Source organism: Gopherus flavomarginatus, chromosome 3, assembly GCF_025201925.1.
Source record: "Gopherus flavomarginatus isolate rGopFla2 chromosome 3, rGopFla2.mat.asm, whole genome shotgun sequence".
In the NCBI taxonomy this organism is placed as follows: domain Eukaryota; kingdom Metazoa; phylum Chordata; order Testudines; family Testudinidae; genus Gopherus; species Gopherus flavomarginatus.
The window spans coordinates 120,987,007-121,004,423 of NC_066619.1; the positions used below are offsets into that span (position 1 = coordinate 120,987,007).

General features: G+C 45.0%; 1 protein-coding gene across 3 annotated transcripts in view; it reads left to right on the forward strand.

The window, feature by feature from the left end:
• The window catches only part of SVEP1 (sushi, von Willebrand factor type A, EGF and pentraxin domain containing 1), a 180,153-nt gene that overhangs the window by 149,139 nt on the left and 13,597 nt on the right, over positions 1-17,417 (forward strand). For all 3 annotated transcript variants that reach the window (XM_050942935.1, XM_050942936.1, XM_050942937.1), the window contains 2 exons: positions 7,895-7,990; positions 14,475-14,570. In XM_050942935.1, the coding sequence (XP_050798892.1) occupies positions 7,895-7,990; positions 14,475-14,570 (192 nt within the window). The remainder of the gene's footprint in view (positions 1-7,894; positions 7,991-14,474; positions 14,571-17,417) is intronic.

A 17,417-nucleotide genomic window follows, 5' to 3' on the forward strand; every position in this document is an offset into this window, starting at 1 on the left:
AAAGACAAGAACATGCAAAGCACCTCATTTATGTTTCTATAAGATCCACTAAAGAATAGAGACACTGCATTATTTTTATTACTGAGTCTGAAAAAATCCTGCCTACATAAATTACAATGATTTGGGCATGTATATGTGCATATTTATTTGTTTTTCCTAAAATTCATTACGTATTTTAGGAAAAATTATCAGCGCAGCCGCCAGCAAGAGTTGGTAGCTGCACCCTGAGATCACCAAAAAATGTGTTGAGACCCCCTGCCCTCCATCCCCTCCCTCTCTCCAGAGAGTCATTCACACATCAGTTGTAATCGGCAGGGGAACAAGTTTCCTACCCCTGTGAATCTCCAGAATACATTTAATCCTTTCCCAGGCAGAACAACACGTGCTAAACAAATACTGCCAGCCTGTTACATTTGTATACTTAAAGAAATTTTGCTTTTCACTGTTAAGGCAGAGCACTACCGGAAAGGAAGGGGGCTGATACAACTGGTGCTTATTCTGCCATTGTTGTTTAGCTTCTGCGTGTTGCTGAAAACAACTGTCTGCGGTAAGATGTGCAGAGATAAACTGATACAGCTGTGCTGAAATAATGCACACTGAGCATGGAGGAAACCTCACCACATCTGTGTTGGCCAGTTTAAGTACAGAACTTTAAGGACTAGATGGATATTTTTCTAAAATCCCCAAGATTTGATTGACAAATGGGTATATATTTGCATAGCTGCATTTGCATGCAAATTTACCCTAACTGTAGCATATATGAAAGTTAGTGTTTAAACACCTATGCACCCTTTTGCACAACAGTTGCAGTGATTAATCGTACATACATGGGTGCCCAAACTCACATATTTTGCATGTAGACCTAGAGTCTATGTGTGTCTGTTTCTTGCTCCCTCTCTGTTTTTAAACTTGTCCCTAAATGGTGGAGAAGTGATCTTGAAGATAAAAACAGGACAGTCCATTCAGGATCACAGAGCTATCAGTGGGAATTCTTGTCTGTGTGTGTGTGTGTGTGTGTTAGATATATATGTGTATACAATAAAAACATACATACATTAAGAAATATGTCACGATTAAAAAGCTAGCTTTTACCAGCAATAACTACAAAGTGGTACGTGAGATAGCACGGTTCTTCCCTTTATTTAGAATAGGCAATAACTGCATTGTGGCTGTTAGCAATCACTGTGCTTGTGTGGGTATGTATTTATGTCTAGCACTAAGTATATATAAACTATTACAGTATGACATAATGGTATAGAATCATAGAACTAGAAGGGACCTTGAAAGGTCATTGAGTCCAGTCTCCTGCCTTCACAGCAGGACCAAGTACTGTCCCTGACAGATTTTTGCCTCAGATTCCTAAGTGGCCCCTCAAGGAGTGAACTCACAACCTTGGGCTTAGTAGGCTAGTGCTCAGACCACTGAGCTATGGGGGTTACATACTTTCCTTAGTAGACGAAGCATGTCCTGAGATTTGGAGACTTCCCAGTTGAAATCCAGGACGAGCCCCGACTTGTAACCCAACAGACCCTGGTCATTGGTGAGCAGGATATAACCTCTGGAGCTTAGTGCATGAGCATCTACTGAATGAGCTAAAAGCCAGCTGGCTGTTAGCTAAGGCTGTAAAGCAGACTCACTTTAAGTGGTTTCAGTGTGACTAGATGGGAAAGAACACCACACCCAGAAGGTGTGTGGGTTACACAAGCGCTCCTGCATCAGAGGGAAGAATGGTTTTGTTGCTAATGTACTGGTTTGGGACACCAAAGACATGCGGTCAGTTCCAGTTCTTCCAACGAGACCTTAAATAACTCAATTACCCATCCTTAAAATCTTCCCCCCACCCTTTTCTGTTTTGACTACAAGCACTTTGGGGCAAGGATTCTGTACAATGCCTAACGCAACGGGGCCTCAACTTCTGCTGTGACCTCTAGTCACTAATATAATACGAAAACCATTGCCAGTGATGGTGAATCTTATGATTAAAGGCCCTTGAAAAGTCATGTTGCCCTGCTCTCCAGTAATGGTTTGCCGTGGTCACCCAAGATAGACCACTTTGACAAGGTCCAAATCTAAAAGGTTTGTGACTTCATGGATTTAACAAGCCACTCCTGGGCTTCCATGTATATCACAGTGCTGCCTTGTGATAGCAATGGAGCACCCAGCACAGTTGCTAGAGTGGAGGGCCCAGCAGCAAACTGAAGATGATGGGTGACTTTTCCAAGGTGCTTTACTTGACTTAGGAGCCCAAGTCCTATTAAAAGACAGACTCCTAAGTCACTGAGGCCCTTTTTTTGAGAATTTTTCCCACTATCACTTTAACACTCGTGGACGTGAAGCTGTAGAAGTGATCTCTGTGTGCGGTTTCTGGAATTAGTAAGACATCGACTAGCAAAGAGGTTTTGGGTAAGTTTTTGGTGTTAACATCTGACTGCTGATCGGTCATAAAAGCTTCGGGTTCTAGCCTGATTATAGTGTAGCGCTGCAAGTTGTTATTACTCTTCATTCCTCTATAATATTTGCTATTTAAACACAGCCCTGAAGTGTGTTAAGGTTTTAGTGATGTCTGATAAGGCAGGTCCTTACCGCAAAAGAGCTTACAGCCCGAGGGTCTGGGTCTGCATTCTACTACCAAATGTGCAGCCTGATCCAGAGGCCCCTGCAAGTCAGCAGGACACTTTGCATTGGCTTGAATAGGCTTTGGATGAGGCTCATGGCACTTACTGTCATAATTAGTTTCACTGAAGTGGCTGGGACTATTCATAGTCATAAGCACCATGGGGAAAATTTTCAAAAAGGCCTCAGCGCCTTAGAAACCTGCAGTGCATTTTCAAAAGTGGCATTGGCCTTAGGAGCCAGAGACCTCGTCTACCCTGAAAAATTTGATCAATCTAGCTGTGTCATCACTCGGGGATGTGAAAAATTTCGCACCCTGTGCGATGTAGTTAGGTCGACCTAATCCTTACTGTAGATGCAGCTAGGTCTTCTGTTGACCTAGCTACAGCCTCTCGGAGAGGTGAACTAACTACAACAACGGAAAATCCGCTTCCATGGATGTACAAAGCATCTACCCTACTGTTCTACAGTGGCACAGCTCCACCACCATGGCTGTGTGGTGTAGACATGGCCTCGATCTCACTGAAAGCCAAAGGATGAGGAAAGGGATGTAATAACAAAAACAGCTATTAAACAATTCCAGCAGACACGCAGTTTGTTAGTTTCATGATTCTACTTTCTTTTTGCCTTATTTTTATAAATGTTAAAGGTTCTAATATAACGTAAACCATATACATTCTGTAAAAGTAGCAAAGAGTCCTGTGGCACCTTATAGACTAACAGACGTATTGGAGCATGAGTTTTTGTGGGTGAATGCATCCGACGAAGTGGGTATTCACCCACGAAAGCTCATGCTCCAATACATCTGTTAGTCTATAAGGTGTCACAGGATTCTTTGCTACTTTTACAGATCCAGACTAATACAGCTACCCCTCTGATACATATATATTCTGACATTTTAAAAAATTAAAGCCTAGAAGTCCTGCTCCAGAAGAACATGGATCTCTATTGCTCACTGTTTAGCAATCTCCTGCTTTCCTTCTCTCCCTTCTCCAAATACCAGTGACTTGAGGTGACCTTGGAGATGAAGGGGTTAGTGTACTAACGAACAAAGCGCTGTCCCAGACCTGGCAACTCTAGCTATTAATGCAGTATGTTAATAATTTCCCGCCTCCCTCCCCGAAAACGAGAATAAAAAGGACCAAAGATATTCATGAGAGAAAAGGCCTGTGTTTCCCTGATATATATGAAAGTGATCTTTTAGAACTGCTTTATAAACAAGGCTGAATATTTTCCTAACAAAAGGCCTACACAGTATCTAAGGCTTTGTGAGCTACATCAGAAGCAACATGAAAGCAACCAGCATAATGAGTCACGTAGCTTTTGACACCAGTGGTTAGTTATTAATGTCCCAAGCCTGCAAGAAATGTCTAACCCGACTAAACAAAGTAATTAATGTGAATATTATAATTAAAAAATACAGACTGTGTAGTAATTGGGAGTGCACAGCTGCGCTTGTCTGAACTGTATCCAGTTAAAGATCCACATGCCTGATTCTGATCTCTGGGGCATTGGTGTAAATCTGGAGTGACTCATGGAACTCAGTGGAGTTACGCCAGCATAAGCTAATGTGAATGAGATCATATTCAAGCTCCCAGTTGGGAAGCCGGTAACAGTATCCATGGAGCTTACGATCTGTCAACCACCAAACGCGAGACAAAGAGCCAGCATGAGAGCCAAAAGAAGAACCACAGGGCGCTGCACGTTGTTTTAAAGGACATGGGCTGAATTTCCTGAGCAAAAAACAGTGATACATATCTTTTGTTTTTCTCTCCAGCATTTCCCATGTAACTAACTTGCAAGAAAAAAAATGAGACCACCAAAACTATGTGGTTTAGAGCTTCCTTTGGCTCTAAAGCAAGGGACTTCTTTCAAAAAGGTAGTTGAGAGCTATAGTTGTAGTCTGTTCCATTCTATTCTTGGTCTTGTACCATGCTCGTCACTGTAGTATCTCTTACTTTCTGTAGCCTAATAAAATTTCGCACTTACATATCACTTTTGATTAGCAATAGTTAAAGCTAAGATTCTGTCACACATACATTTAGTAAAATTCACGGACAGGGCACAGGCATCAAAGAAAAATTCACGGAAGCCCATGACCTGTCCATGACTTTTTCTAAAAATATGCATGACAAAATGGGGAGCTGCAGGGATCTCCACACCACCCCTGGACTCCAGGCTGGGAGTTGTGGGGCACCCCAGGCACCCGTGGCAGCTCCCAGCCACCCCAGCCGCCTGCATCGGCTCCAAGCTCCCAGGTGCCCCGCCCACCTGCCCGTGGCAGCTCTGAGCTCCTGGGCGCCCTGCCATCCACGGCAGCCAGGAGCAGCATGGCTCCCCAAGTGCCTGCAGCAGGTCCGAGCACCCTGGGTGCCCAGGGTACTCCCTTCCCTGCCTGTGGTGGCTAGTAGCTTGCGGCCCCGCAGTTCTCAGCTACCACAGGTGATGGGTGAACCCTGCAGCTCCCATGTGCTGCGGGCTCAAGTCACAGAGGTCTCTGGAAGTCACAGATTCCATGACCCCTGTGACAACATTGTCGCCCTTGCAATAGTAGTAATACTTTTTGTATCAGAGGTTTTCAGTGCACTGTCTAAAACTCAGGTTTTGCAGTGCATTATCCCAGTTTCACAGATCATAACATTATTGGGAGTCACCGGATAGCATTGTTACAGATAATTTTACTAATTCTGCTTCACTGACTGTATACATAGTTGTAGCATGGAGAAATGTTGTGTTTCTTTTTTAAAAGCTGTGCAGTGAATTTGACCCCCTCTTCACAAGACTTTTGGACTGGGCTCATCCCAGGGTGCAGTGCTACTGCCAAATAGCTTGTTCCCAGCCAGCTAACAAAAACATTACGTGGTGTCAAATCTGAGGCATACAGAGGATAAGTGGCTTGCTCAAGGTCACATGGACAGTCTGTGGCAGAGCTGAGAAAAGAAGCCAGAAACCCAGTTCTCCTCTTATTTACGTTAGCTTTACACCAGTATAACTCCTTTGACTGCAGTGGATCTAATCCTCATTTACACTAGTGTGAGAGGAGAATAAAGCTGTAGGTCTTCTAACATCCAGTCCCATCTCTGAAGCTCAAGACTTCCTTTCTCTTCTCTGATCTCCACAGCCATAGGCACACAGTCTCTCATTCCCTGGGGCTATATATAACAAGTGCACATAGGAATAATACTGTCTTATTCTTCATATACAATTTCACAACCAGGGCTGGCCACAGGAACCAGAAAAGCAAACCTCTGCTTGTGGCCCTGAATTGCAGTGCTTACCTGGGGCAATGCATACCAAACAAGCTCTGTATTTCACAGACCAACTTTATCTCCTTTTCTGGTGGCAGAGCAGGGACACATCTCACAGCCAACTCTTACTGGTAGTTTGGGACTCCTGGTAGCATAAAGGCAGCCTTGTTTATGTCAGCCTATTTTATTTACCTACTCATAGGATATACACCTGGGACATCACTCAGGCAAAGTGTGGATCACAGGCAGTTTCGAAGCTTTACACTTAAGTCACAATCCTTAAAAAAATTTTCCCCAGCTTTTAAATGGTTTTTGGTTGAGCTTCCTCTTAATGGTACTATGATTTAACTAATATTCAGAAAGATGAGGTTGCCTATTATTTCACAATAATATACATATAGTGGCGAATCACTGTGGTGTTGTTAACTTCCTTAGAACTACAGCTGTGTGAAACTTTCTTTTACGAGATCCCAGGCTATGCAAAACTCTGATTCAGGTTTCTTCAGAAACACAACACACAGTTCAGGCTTTGACTCAAAAGCTTTACAAGATTTGGCCTAGTTTCAGGGGAATCCAAACAGGGAAGCTGGAACAATTTGTGTAGTGGGGATGCTGAGAGCCATTGTACCAAACTGTAAACCGTGTATAAAATGGAAACCACTTCAAGCCAGGAGGTGCGGCAGCACCCCTAGTACCAGCACCTGTGAATCCAAACTATGGTTTCACATTGAAACTGTAAAAGTTGCAGCAAAACCTAGTTAAACTTGGCTATTTCCGTGGTAGTTTTGGATTGGTTCAAACATGCAACTCATAAGTATTTTAATGGTTCGTCATATTTAGACTAATAATGAACCATATCTGGGGCTCTCTCAACCCTAAACCTACATTTCACTTGCCCTAATAACTGTTAAATAAGAGAGACATTTACAATTCACCGTGTGTTTATAATTGCCACTAATTAAAATGTCTTGTGATTCTATATTTGTATTGTAGTAATACCCAGAGGCCTTGATCTCAGATTGGGGCCCCACTATGGTAGACACTGTTCACACACGTGATAAAAACAGTCTCTGCCCTGAAGAATTTACAGTCTAAGTGACTTGTATTCACTTTGTTACACAGTTTTGCAAACCGCGATGTTTGTAAATAAACAGATCCCTGGTACAGTGTTACCACAGATGATCACAAAGTACTCTTCAGTCTTTTGTGGTGGTGATGCAATAAATCATTTATGCTACTATTCTGTTTTATCTTATTTTAATGACAGAAGGTAGATATACCTGACAGCTTTGCCTTGTTCTTATGCCAAGACCGAGGAAAGGAAACTTGATTTTATCTTTCCCCATGTCTTGGACTTAATTTTTTTTTTACAGGAGTGAGGGGATAGGGTGCTATTTGGTTTTTGTTTTATGAAACAAGAAAGAAAATTCAGGTGAGAGACATCTTGCAAAATCGTCAAAAAAAATTACCAGCTTCAGCAAAAAAATGACTTGCCCATTCTTACCATGATAATGACAGTAGAAAAAAATATTTTATTCACCTTTCAAAAATCATATTTGACCCAGACAATTGAGCAAGTCAAATTTTGCAAGGCTGGTTGGTTGAACACCTCAGTATAAATATAATAATTTAAAATTTCAGTTATTAATAAAAGCAGCAAAGAATCCTGTGGCACCTTATAGACTAACAGACGTTCTGAAGAAGTGGGTATTCACCCACGAAAGCTCATGCTCCAAAACGTCTGTTAGTCTATAAGGTGCCACAGGTTTCTTTGCTGCTTTTACAGATCCAGACTAACACGGCTACCCCTCTGAGTTATTAATAACTGGAGCAAGTCATCCATTAGAGGGCAGTATTACACACACACAAGCCCACTACATACTCCTTGCAATCAAGGCAAAGCTTGTCTTTGAGTTTTGCTGAATTCATTTGTCTTAATAACAAGGACTGGGTAAGATGCAGAGCTCTGGGAAGAACAGTTTCTGAATATTAACTGACCCATGTCTTGACTGGATTGTGTTATTATTTTCCAGCCATTTGTCGATTCCCATGTCAGAACGGCGGAGTCTGTGAGCGACCAAACGCATGCTCCTGTCCAGAAGGCTGGATGGGCCGTCTCTGCGAAGAGCGTATGTACATCATCTCACAATGTAGTAGTAGATAAGAGATGTGGATTTACAGGATGTCACAATGGATGTGCTGGGACAATTATTGACTTAAAGTTTCAAAATAGCAAAGGCCATAACCTATTCTCTTTGGCAAATTAGATATGGACTGCAACAGAGGACATAGAATCATAGATGATTAGGGTTGGAAGAGACCTCAGGAGGTCATCTAGTCCAGCCCCCTGCTCAAAGCAGGACCAACCCCAACTAAATCATCCCAGCCAGGGCTTTGTCAAGCCAGGCCTTAAAAACCTCTAAGGATGTAGATTCCACCACCTCCCTAGGTAACCCTTTCCAGTGCTTCACCACTGTGAAATAGTGCTTCTTAATATCCAAATGGTCTTGCTCGGTCGTGTGGAATAGAAGTGTTCTGAACAGAAAGCAGCTTAGTGCTAATGTAGATTCGGGGGACAAATATACACACAAACGTGCACTGGTTTAGTTGAACCAATGTAAAGCCTTATGTGCCCAGTCTCTCGTTTTGGTTTCAGAAGCTCTTGTTTCGGTTTAATGTAAACCTTCCTAGTAAAAGGAGATATGCCTGGTCCAAACCAAAATAAGTATGTCCACATAACCTCTTGCACCAGTTTAACTACATTGGTTTAAAATCACTCCTCACATTAAACCAGCGCAAGTCTGCATGCAAACAAGCCCTAATATACTGACAGTTACTAAGCAACCACAACTCTAGCTGACTCCTTTGAAGTTGTGAGGGCCCCACACTTGTCCAGATCAGCCCCTAGGTCATGAAAGCTCATCTTGCCATTGGAGGAAATTTTGGATCTAATTCTTCAGTATCTTGCAGCTGGTGTAGTCATATACACCTGTGAAAAATAAGTTTAAAATTCTGCCATTCTGATTTGGTTGCAGCAAAAACCCAGTTTGCTCTGACTTGATCTAGGTATAAATGGCTACACAGGGCAGTGGAGATCTGCCTCCTTTATTTATATCTGCAGTAGGCAATGGAAAGCCGGCACTGGTTGAAAGAAAGAAGACAATCACATCTCCTCTCTTTGCTCAACTCCTCTTGAACAGGATATCCTGGCCACACTGCTGAGACTAGCAAATAAGTAGAGTTTTCCATGCCTTCATTCTCACAAATGTTGTTATTCCCCAATCTCTCCCTTGCCTAGCAAGTGCAGTGTGACAAAGTCCCTTCTGTCAGAAAGCTGGGCAAGTGTCTCCTTTAGTCAGTCATTCATAGAAGCTGTGCCTGGCAGAGGTGAAGTAGATAAAATTCTGTAACACACTCAGTTTTGTCCACATCCTGTGAGGAAAAGTTTGGCTTTGGACTTGAAAGTTGGATCTGTTTTAAGAAAAACACTTTTCGGTTCCTAGGAATTTAATTGTACATCATGCTGGAAACTAAACAGCTTGGGGCTTCTGAACAGGCTTTCACCTCTTGAACTCTGGTTTGATTCTAGTATTGGTTGGAAATAGCTGAAATCCCTGTTTGTGCTTAGATGTAACCGGGAACCGCAACAGAAATTGTCGTGTTTGTTGGCAGTCTCAGCGGAGAGACTAAGTAAATATCGAATGGCCATGGAGACTCTTACAAGGCCACATTACTCAGCACAGGCACTGACTTTCCAATCCGATCCCCAGCTCTGCCCCAGGCCCTTCCCCCCACTCTACCCATTCCCACAAGCCCCCATCCCCACCCCATTTCGATCTCCCCCAGAGCCTCTTGCATGCCACAAAACAACTGATCGCAGCAAGCAGGAGGTACAGGGAGGGAGGAAGAGGCGCTGATTGGCAGGGCCGGCGGGAGAGGCTGATAGGGGACTGCCAGGGGGTGCTCAGCACCCACAATTTTTTCCCTGTGGGTGCTCCAGCCCCAGAGCACGCACGGATTTGGTGCCTATGTTACTCAGCCCTCAATGAGGCATAATTCCTAGTGACTCTATGAGAGTTTTGCCCAAATACAATACTGAATAAAAGCTACATAGGGACTTTAGGACTTTGCCCATATATACAGGGTCATAGAGGGTGCATGGTGCTATACAGATACATAAAACAGACAGACCACTGCCCCAGGAGGTTTACAGGCTCAACGTGACTCAGTATGGGATAGCAATAAACCCCAGGAGTAGTGGGTGTGTTGTGGGAAGAGCTAGAGTTACAACAGTAAAAGATGAGATTTATGCTATGGGTTGTGCGCACATCTTTTATTTACTAATATACTTACAAAATGTATCGAGTAGTTTGCATAACTAGATGTTAGTGGTCAGATAATACAGTGATGACCCTCTGGCACCTTCCCCACCCACATTCCCTCCTGACTTTCTGCAGCCTGTCATGCCTGTGCTTATGGGAGCTGGTGCTGGATTTCCCCTCTAGGTACAAAGGATCTTTTTGTGAGTAAGGGGCTGGACTGGGGCTGGGTTTGAATCTTGGCTCTACCACACACGCCCTGTGTGACCTTGGGAAAATCATTTAGGCCCACATCCACAAAGGTATTTAGGCTCCTAACTTCCATTAAAATCAGTAGAGGTTGGAAGACTAATACCTTTGTGGATCTGGGTCTTAGTCTCTCTGTGCCTCAGTACCCCATCTGTAAAATGGGGATAATAGCACAGCCCGACCGCACAGGGGTGTTGTGAGGATAAACACATTAATGTGGGTAATACTGCAGTTCTGGAGCCCATGAATATAGAGATATCTGGATAGATAGAAAGGCAAATATTTCCTTCTAAAGGTAATACTCAGAGATGAGCCTGAACCAGGGAAAACACCCTCAGACATCAAGGTTTTGAAATCCTAGTCTGAGTCGTGCTGCTTGGGACCATCTCTAGTTATTAGATTGTCACTGTACTTAGGAGTATTGCAGGTAAGTAGAGACCCATGGAAAAGAATGGCAGATCCCTTTACAGTTAACAAAGGTGAATTTGATTAAAGTATTAATATTGTTTGTCATGGCCTGTACACCATGTTTAAAAACAATCTATTAAATCCACTGGCTTCCTGCAGCTGCTGCTGCTGAGTCTGTGCCCGGGCTGTGCCACACTGAATTGGCTCCATGAAAGTGAGGAGAAGAAATTTGGCAAACAAATGGTTTGGCCTTTGGTGTTACAAACTCCAGCTGAATAGTGCCTTCACATGTAACGTAGTCTCTCTTTCGCAATCTCTGTGTCCCTTCCTTCACACACACACACACACACACACACACTTCCCCGACTCCAGAGGTTCAGGGTGAAGTGAGTGTGCCCAGCACCTTGCAAAATCGATGACTGATTTCCTTACTTTCCTGGTAACAACGATGCTTAGCCTAGTCCCAGCTTTGGAAGACTAATGTTAGGCTCCTGGTCATTTTGACCTGCCATCTCAATTCACAGCCAGTCTCCCTGTATACACAAAGGAACAGACAGCTGACGAGTTACATTAGAGTTCCTACATGTACATGCACTGTTTCTCTTGTTTATGTAAAAACAGTAACAGAATGGAGAGTCACATACAATGAGTTTTAAACTAGCTTACTTCATTTTGTGGCATTGTTTCCCATATAAAGAGAGTCAGTAATTAATACATAAAGACCTAATCTTGATTGGTGCTGAGTACCTGCACCTCCGCTCCACTTCAGCAGCAGATGCCAGTGCTGAGCAACCTCTCACAGTCAGGCTTTGGCTAGGGTGACCAGACAGCAAATGTGAAAAACCAGGACAGAGGGTGGGAGGTAATAGGAGCCTATATAAGAAAAAGACCCCAAAATCGGGACTGTCCTTATTAAAATCAAGACATCTGGTCACCCTAGCTTCAGCTGAGGTTACAAAACTCTGGCAGGATTCAGTCACTTAATATTTCATGGTGCATTTAACTCAAGGGAGGGGACGTGAGGGGGAGGGGAAGCTTATAGTGTGACTGGCTCTGCCTCCTGACACTAGCTCTGCTGCCCTGAGAAATGTGGAGCGACCTTAATTTAACCGTATAAACAAAAGACTAATCCAATGGCAGCATGGAAGTCCCATTCCTTCTCGTTCTCTTTTTGGCTTTGCCTCTGCAGTGCAGTAAAGGACATGGGATCGGACTTCTCAGTCCCCAGATAGGGCATGTGAATGAAACCCAGTTGAGAATGAAACCCAGTTCTTCAGGATGAAACTCAGTTGAGAATGCCTCCGAAGCTGAAGAATAGCTGAATTTGACCTATTAATTTTAATGTATTACGAGTAAGTGCCCACCACAGAGTTTCACTGGGTTTGTCGTCTGAACCAACTGAGAAGCAGCCAAGCCCACTGGGTTTCACCCAGTTCTTCTTTTGTGGCATCTCCATTAGTGAGGTTTGCAAGCATGATAGTCCGTTCTCTACAATCTTCTGCTAATCTCTTTGTGGATGACTGGTCCTTTTGATCCCCATCGTCCATCCAAGATTTTTTGCTGCCTCGTGTCCTTCTGCCATCAGCTTTCTCCTCCAGTGCCCATAAACACGCATCACCTGTGAAGCTCTTAAAATGTGCCTTATATCTTTCTTTTCATAAAATCTCTGACCAGCGTTTGCCGAGTTCCAATCTTTGCCCAGTTAGGACACAGAAGTTCCCATTGTTAGGAACATTGTGCAGAGCTCTCCTACTCAAGGGGTCTGCAAAGCAGGACTTTATTTTGGGGCCTGATTATGGTTTTTATCCCTCTTGGTGAGCACTTGCATGAGGATTGTAACAGGATTACTCATGTGAGTAAGTGCTTGGTGGCGTGAGTAAAAAATTGGCATAACAGCAGCAGACTTGCTTAGGAATCCAGTCCAGTTTTTAATACACACTCCAAGGATTCAGACTATTTGTCATCAAAATACATCTCACTGCTGTGTCTTATTTGGACAACTGCAACAAACATTTTAAACAGGTTTTGCCTAAAAGTCATCTCCCTGAATTGCTTCTGCTAACATTCATATTACTCTTGTGATATTATCAAGCAAACTGAGATTTAAACCACACAGACAGTGTCAGAGCATACTCCCCTGGAACCAAATGGGGAGGGTTCAGGTTACTTTGTTGTTTTATGGTTTAGAGTTTGTATTGTGGATATTTTATTAATGTGTTTGTAGTTACAAGTACATATTATTTTCCACAATTTCCCTTGCATATAGATATAGATATATGTATATAGATATAATGATAGATCGATCATCTATTTCTTGTCACCGTGGTATCTAGGTGCAGATACGGTGTCTCTTGATCGCCAAAAGGTTTTTCCATAAAGCACTATCTGTTGTTCTCATCTATCCACTGTTACTTCCGTTTTTTTCCTTCTCCTTTTTCTTCTTCCTTCACTCTCAGCTTCTCCCCACTTCCTCTTGTGCATAACAGTCTTCAAGTATGTGAAAGGTAGATAAAGAGAAGCTTATCCACTATGGACAGAACAAGAAACAATGGATTTAACTGACAACAAAGGAGTTTTAGCTTAGGCACTACTAGGCTGACCAGACAGCAAGTGTCAAAAATCAGGACAGGAGGTCAGGGGTAATAGTTGCCTATGTGAGAAAAAGACCCCAAAATCAGGACTGTCTCTATAAAATCAGGACATCTGGTCACCTTAGGCATTAGGGAAAACTTCCTAACAGTAATGGCAGTTAAGCCCTGGAATAAATTGCCTACAGAGGTTGTGGAATCCCCATCACTGGAGGTTTTTAAGAACAGGTTAGACAAGGGGTGGGCAACGTACAGCTCCCGGGCCACATCCAGCCAATCAGACCTTTTAATCCAGCCCTCAAATTCCCGCCGGGTTGGGAGTTTTCTCTGCTCCAGTGCTCCAGCCAGGGAGCGGGGTCTCTGCATGGCTCCTGGAAGCAGGGACAGCCAGGGGGTTCTGCACACTGCCCCCACCCCAAGCGCCAGCTCTGCAGCTCCCACTGGCTGGGATCGCGGCCTGGATCACCCTCCTGCACCCCAAACTCCTCATCCCCAGCCCCCCCCAGAGTCTGCACCCCCAGCCAGAGCCCATTCCCCACCATGCGCCCCAATCCCCTGCTCCAGCCAGCCCTCCATACAATTTCCAGACCGAGATGTGGTGCTCAGGCCAAAAAGTTTGCCAACCCCTGGGTTAGACAGACACCTCTCAGCGATGGTCTAGATAACACTTAGTCCTGCCTCAGCGCAGGGGACTGGATGAGTGACCTACATTTCTTTGGCTCTGTGTTCGGCCTCTCGTGCCCAGTGCACAAATCCAGGCTGCAGCAGGGATGGGATAAAGAAGGCCCAGAATAGATCTGATGTATTTGAAGCTGAAATTATTTGCTCCTCATTGTTAGGCCAAATGCAGATTTGCTGCCAGTGGATGAGTTTTATTCTCCTTGTAAACAGACCACACGCAACACTCCTGATAGTGGGTACAAAACAATAGATGAGCTGAGCTTTTGGTGAAACAAAGGTTTTGTTCGGCTCTTCTCAACTTCCCTCTCTTCTTCCCTGGTGCTAATGTTTTTCTTCTTTGTCCTTCCTCTCCCTTTATTTTTTCTTAGCAATATGCATCCTGCCTTGTCTGAACGGAGGTCGCTGTGTGGCCCCCTACCAATGTGATTGCCCAGCTGGGTGGACTGGATCACGCTGTCATACGGGTAAAGCTACTTTTACTCACCTATGTTTCCTTTTCCAGCGTTTGTTGTTGTCAGCACCAAGCAAGGCAATATAGAGGCATTGCTCAGGGCTCTATGGTAACCACTGACTGGTTCAGAAAAAAAAAAAACTTAATATTCCTGAAGGGTTTGATCACTGCTGCAGTCCATTTTCAGAATAATCTTGTTCTTGATTAGTCTGCAAAGCAGCCTGCTCCCATTATCAGGGGACCATTATCAAGGGAGCTTTCTGCTAAGGACCTGCAGATAGAAGAGAGGATTCCCACTGCCCATTTCCAAGGAAAGTAATATTACCGTATCACCCGACCAAGGACTGAGCAGAAAGCATGCGTCTGAATTATTGCCTGAGCGTAAGACTTGTGAGCATCCACAGTTCACACTGACCTCAGTGGGCCTGCAGGTGTTCCACATCTCTTTTCTTTGAGACGTTGGTATGAACACCAACCTTTGCATTTGTGATTGTCACTTTGATTTATCCCACTGTCCAGTGTTAATTTGTGAGGAAAACTGTACCGAGCCCCATAATTATGAGCAGAATTTGAACCTGTCCTTTAAAGACCTTCATGTTACTTAGTTTTCAGTAGTCCCTTGTGAGTGACTGCTGACAGCATGGAGAAGAGGCAGGGGGAAGAGATGGGCGTCCTAGTATGTTAGACAGTCTGAACTCAAGTGATGCAGTTTCTGCCTTGTGTGCAGCACATTAGTAGAGAGCTCAGACCTTCAATACCTATTGCTCGTTGTTTATTTATTCCTTTGGAATACTTGGGCATCCATCCCCAGCTCTCAGTGTAAGTCGTGTTAACTGCATGTTCTGCAGGCAGGACAAGGTATGGTTAGCAGTGAGCGGTGCTCTGCAGAGGCCCAGAACCCGCACAGCAATTGCCAGAGGCATTCTGACTTCCGAAGGCAGAGGAGAGAGGCAGACAGAATTATTATGCAAACAGTGTGCTGGGTGCTTAGGTCAGAGTCCTTCCAAGAGGAACAGCATGCACAAGCCTCCGCGACTGCACTCTGTAAAGTACAGTAGCATGAGCTCCCCTCAGCTCATACCACTACTGAGCTGCTTGAATGGTATTGGGACCAGGCCATATCCCCAGCTTTCTCTTCTGCAGTGCTTCTAGAGTGCAGCAGCTCAGGTCTTGCCCACTCTGCCCAGCGCTGTCATGCAGAGAGCAGCACATGCTGCCGTTGTGGCTGCCCTGTCCATGTAACTTAGGGTTCCAAGTGCCCTACCCATAGAAATCCTAACCCTAGGCCTGGGAGCCCTGCCCATAGGAACCCTAACCCTAGCTCCAAGTGCCCTACCCATAGGAACACTAACCCTAGGGCGGGAAGCCGTACCCATAGGAACCCGAACCGTAACTCGAAATGCCCTATCAATAGGAACTCTAATCCTAGGGCGGGGCGCCCTACCCAGAGGAACACTCACCGTAGTTCCAAATGCCCTATCCCTAGGAACTCTAACCCTTGGGAGGGAAGCCTTACCCTTAGGAAGCCTAACCCTAGGGAGGGAGGCCCTGCCCATAAGAACCCTAACCCTAGCTCCAAGTGCCCTAACCATAGGGACCCTAATCCTAGGGCTGGAAGCCCTAACCATAGGAACCCTGACCCTAGCTCCAAGTGCCCTACCCATAGGAACTCTAACCCTAGCTCCAAGAGCCCTCCGCATAGGAACCTTAACCCTTGCTCCAAGATTCCTTCCCATAGGAACCCTAACCCTAGCTCCAACAGCTCTACCCACGGGAACCCTAACCCTAGTTCCAAGTACCCTACCTTTAGGAACCCTAACCTTAGTGCGGGAAGCCTTTTCCATAGGAAACCTAACCCTAGCTCCAAGTGCCCTAACCATAGGAACCCTAACCCTAGGGTGGGGGGCCCTACCGATAGGAACCCTAAACCTAACTCCACGCGCCCTACCCACAGGAACCCTAACCCTAGCTCCAAGTGTCCTACCTATAGGAACCCTAACCCTAGGGTGGGGTGCCTTACCCATAGGAACCCTAACCCTAGCTCAAGTGCCCTACCCTTAGGAACCCTAACCCTAGGGCATGGCATCCTACCCATAGGATCTAAGGTTAGGGTTCCTATGGGTAGGGCGCCCCACCCTAGGATTCCTAAGGCTAGAGCATTTGGGAATAGGGTTAGGGTTCCTATGGGTAGGGTACTTGGACCTATGGTTAGGGTTCCGGTGGGTAGGGATTCCCACCCTTGTGATAGGGTTCCTATGAGTAGGCATTGGGAACTAGAGTTAGGGTTCCTATGCGTCGGGCTTGCCACTTTAGGATAAGGGTTCCTAAAGGTAGGGCACTTTGAGCTAGGGTTAGGGTTCCTATTGGTAAGACACTTGGAGCTAGGGTTAGAGTTCCAGTGGGTAGGGCTTCCTGCCCTAGGGTTAAGGTTCCTATGGGTAGGGCACTTGGAGCTAGGGTTAGGTTTCGTATGGGTGGGACACTTGGAGCTCGGTTTAGGGTTCCTATGAGTAGGTCTTTGCACCCTAGAGTTAGGGTTCCTAAGGGTAGGCCACTTGGAGCTATGGTTAGGGTTCCTATGGATAGGGCACTTGGAGCTAGGGTTAGAGTTCCTACGGGTAGGGCTTCCCACCCTAGAGTTAGGGTTCCTAAGGGTAGGGCACTTGGAACTAAGGTTAGGGTTTGTATGGGTAGGGCTCCCCGCCCTGGGGTTAGGGTTCCTAAGGATAGGGCACTTGAAGCTAGGGTTAGGGTTCCTATAGGTAGGGGGCCCTGCCCTAGTGTTAAGGTTCATAAGGGTAGGTCACTTAGAGGTACGGTTAGGGTTCGTATGTGTAGGGTGCCCACCTTAGCATTAGGA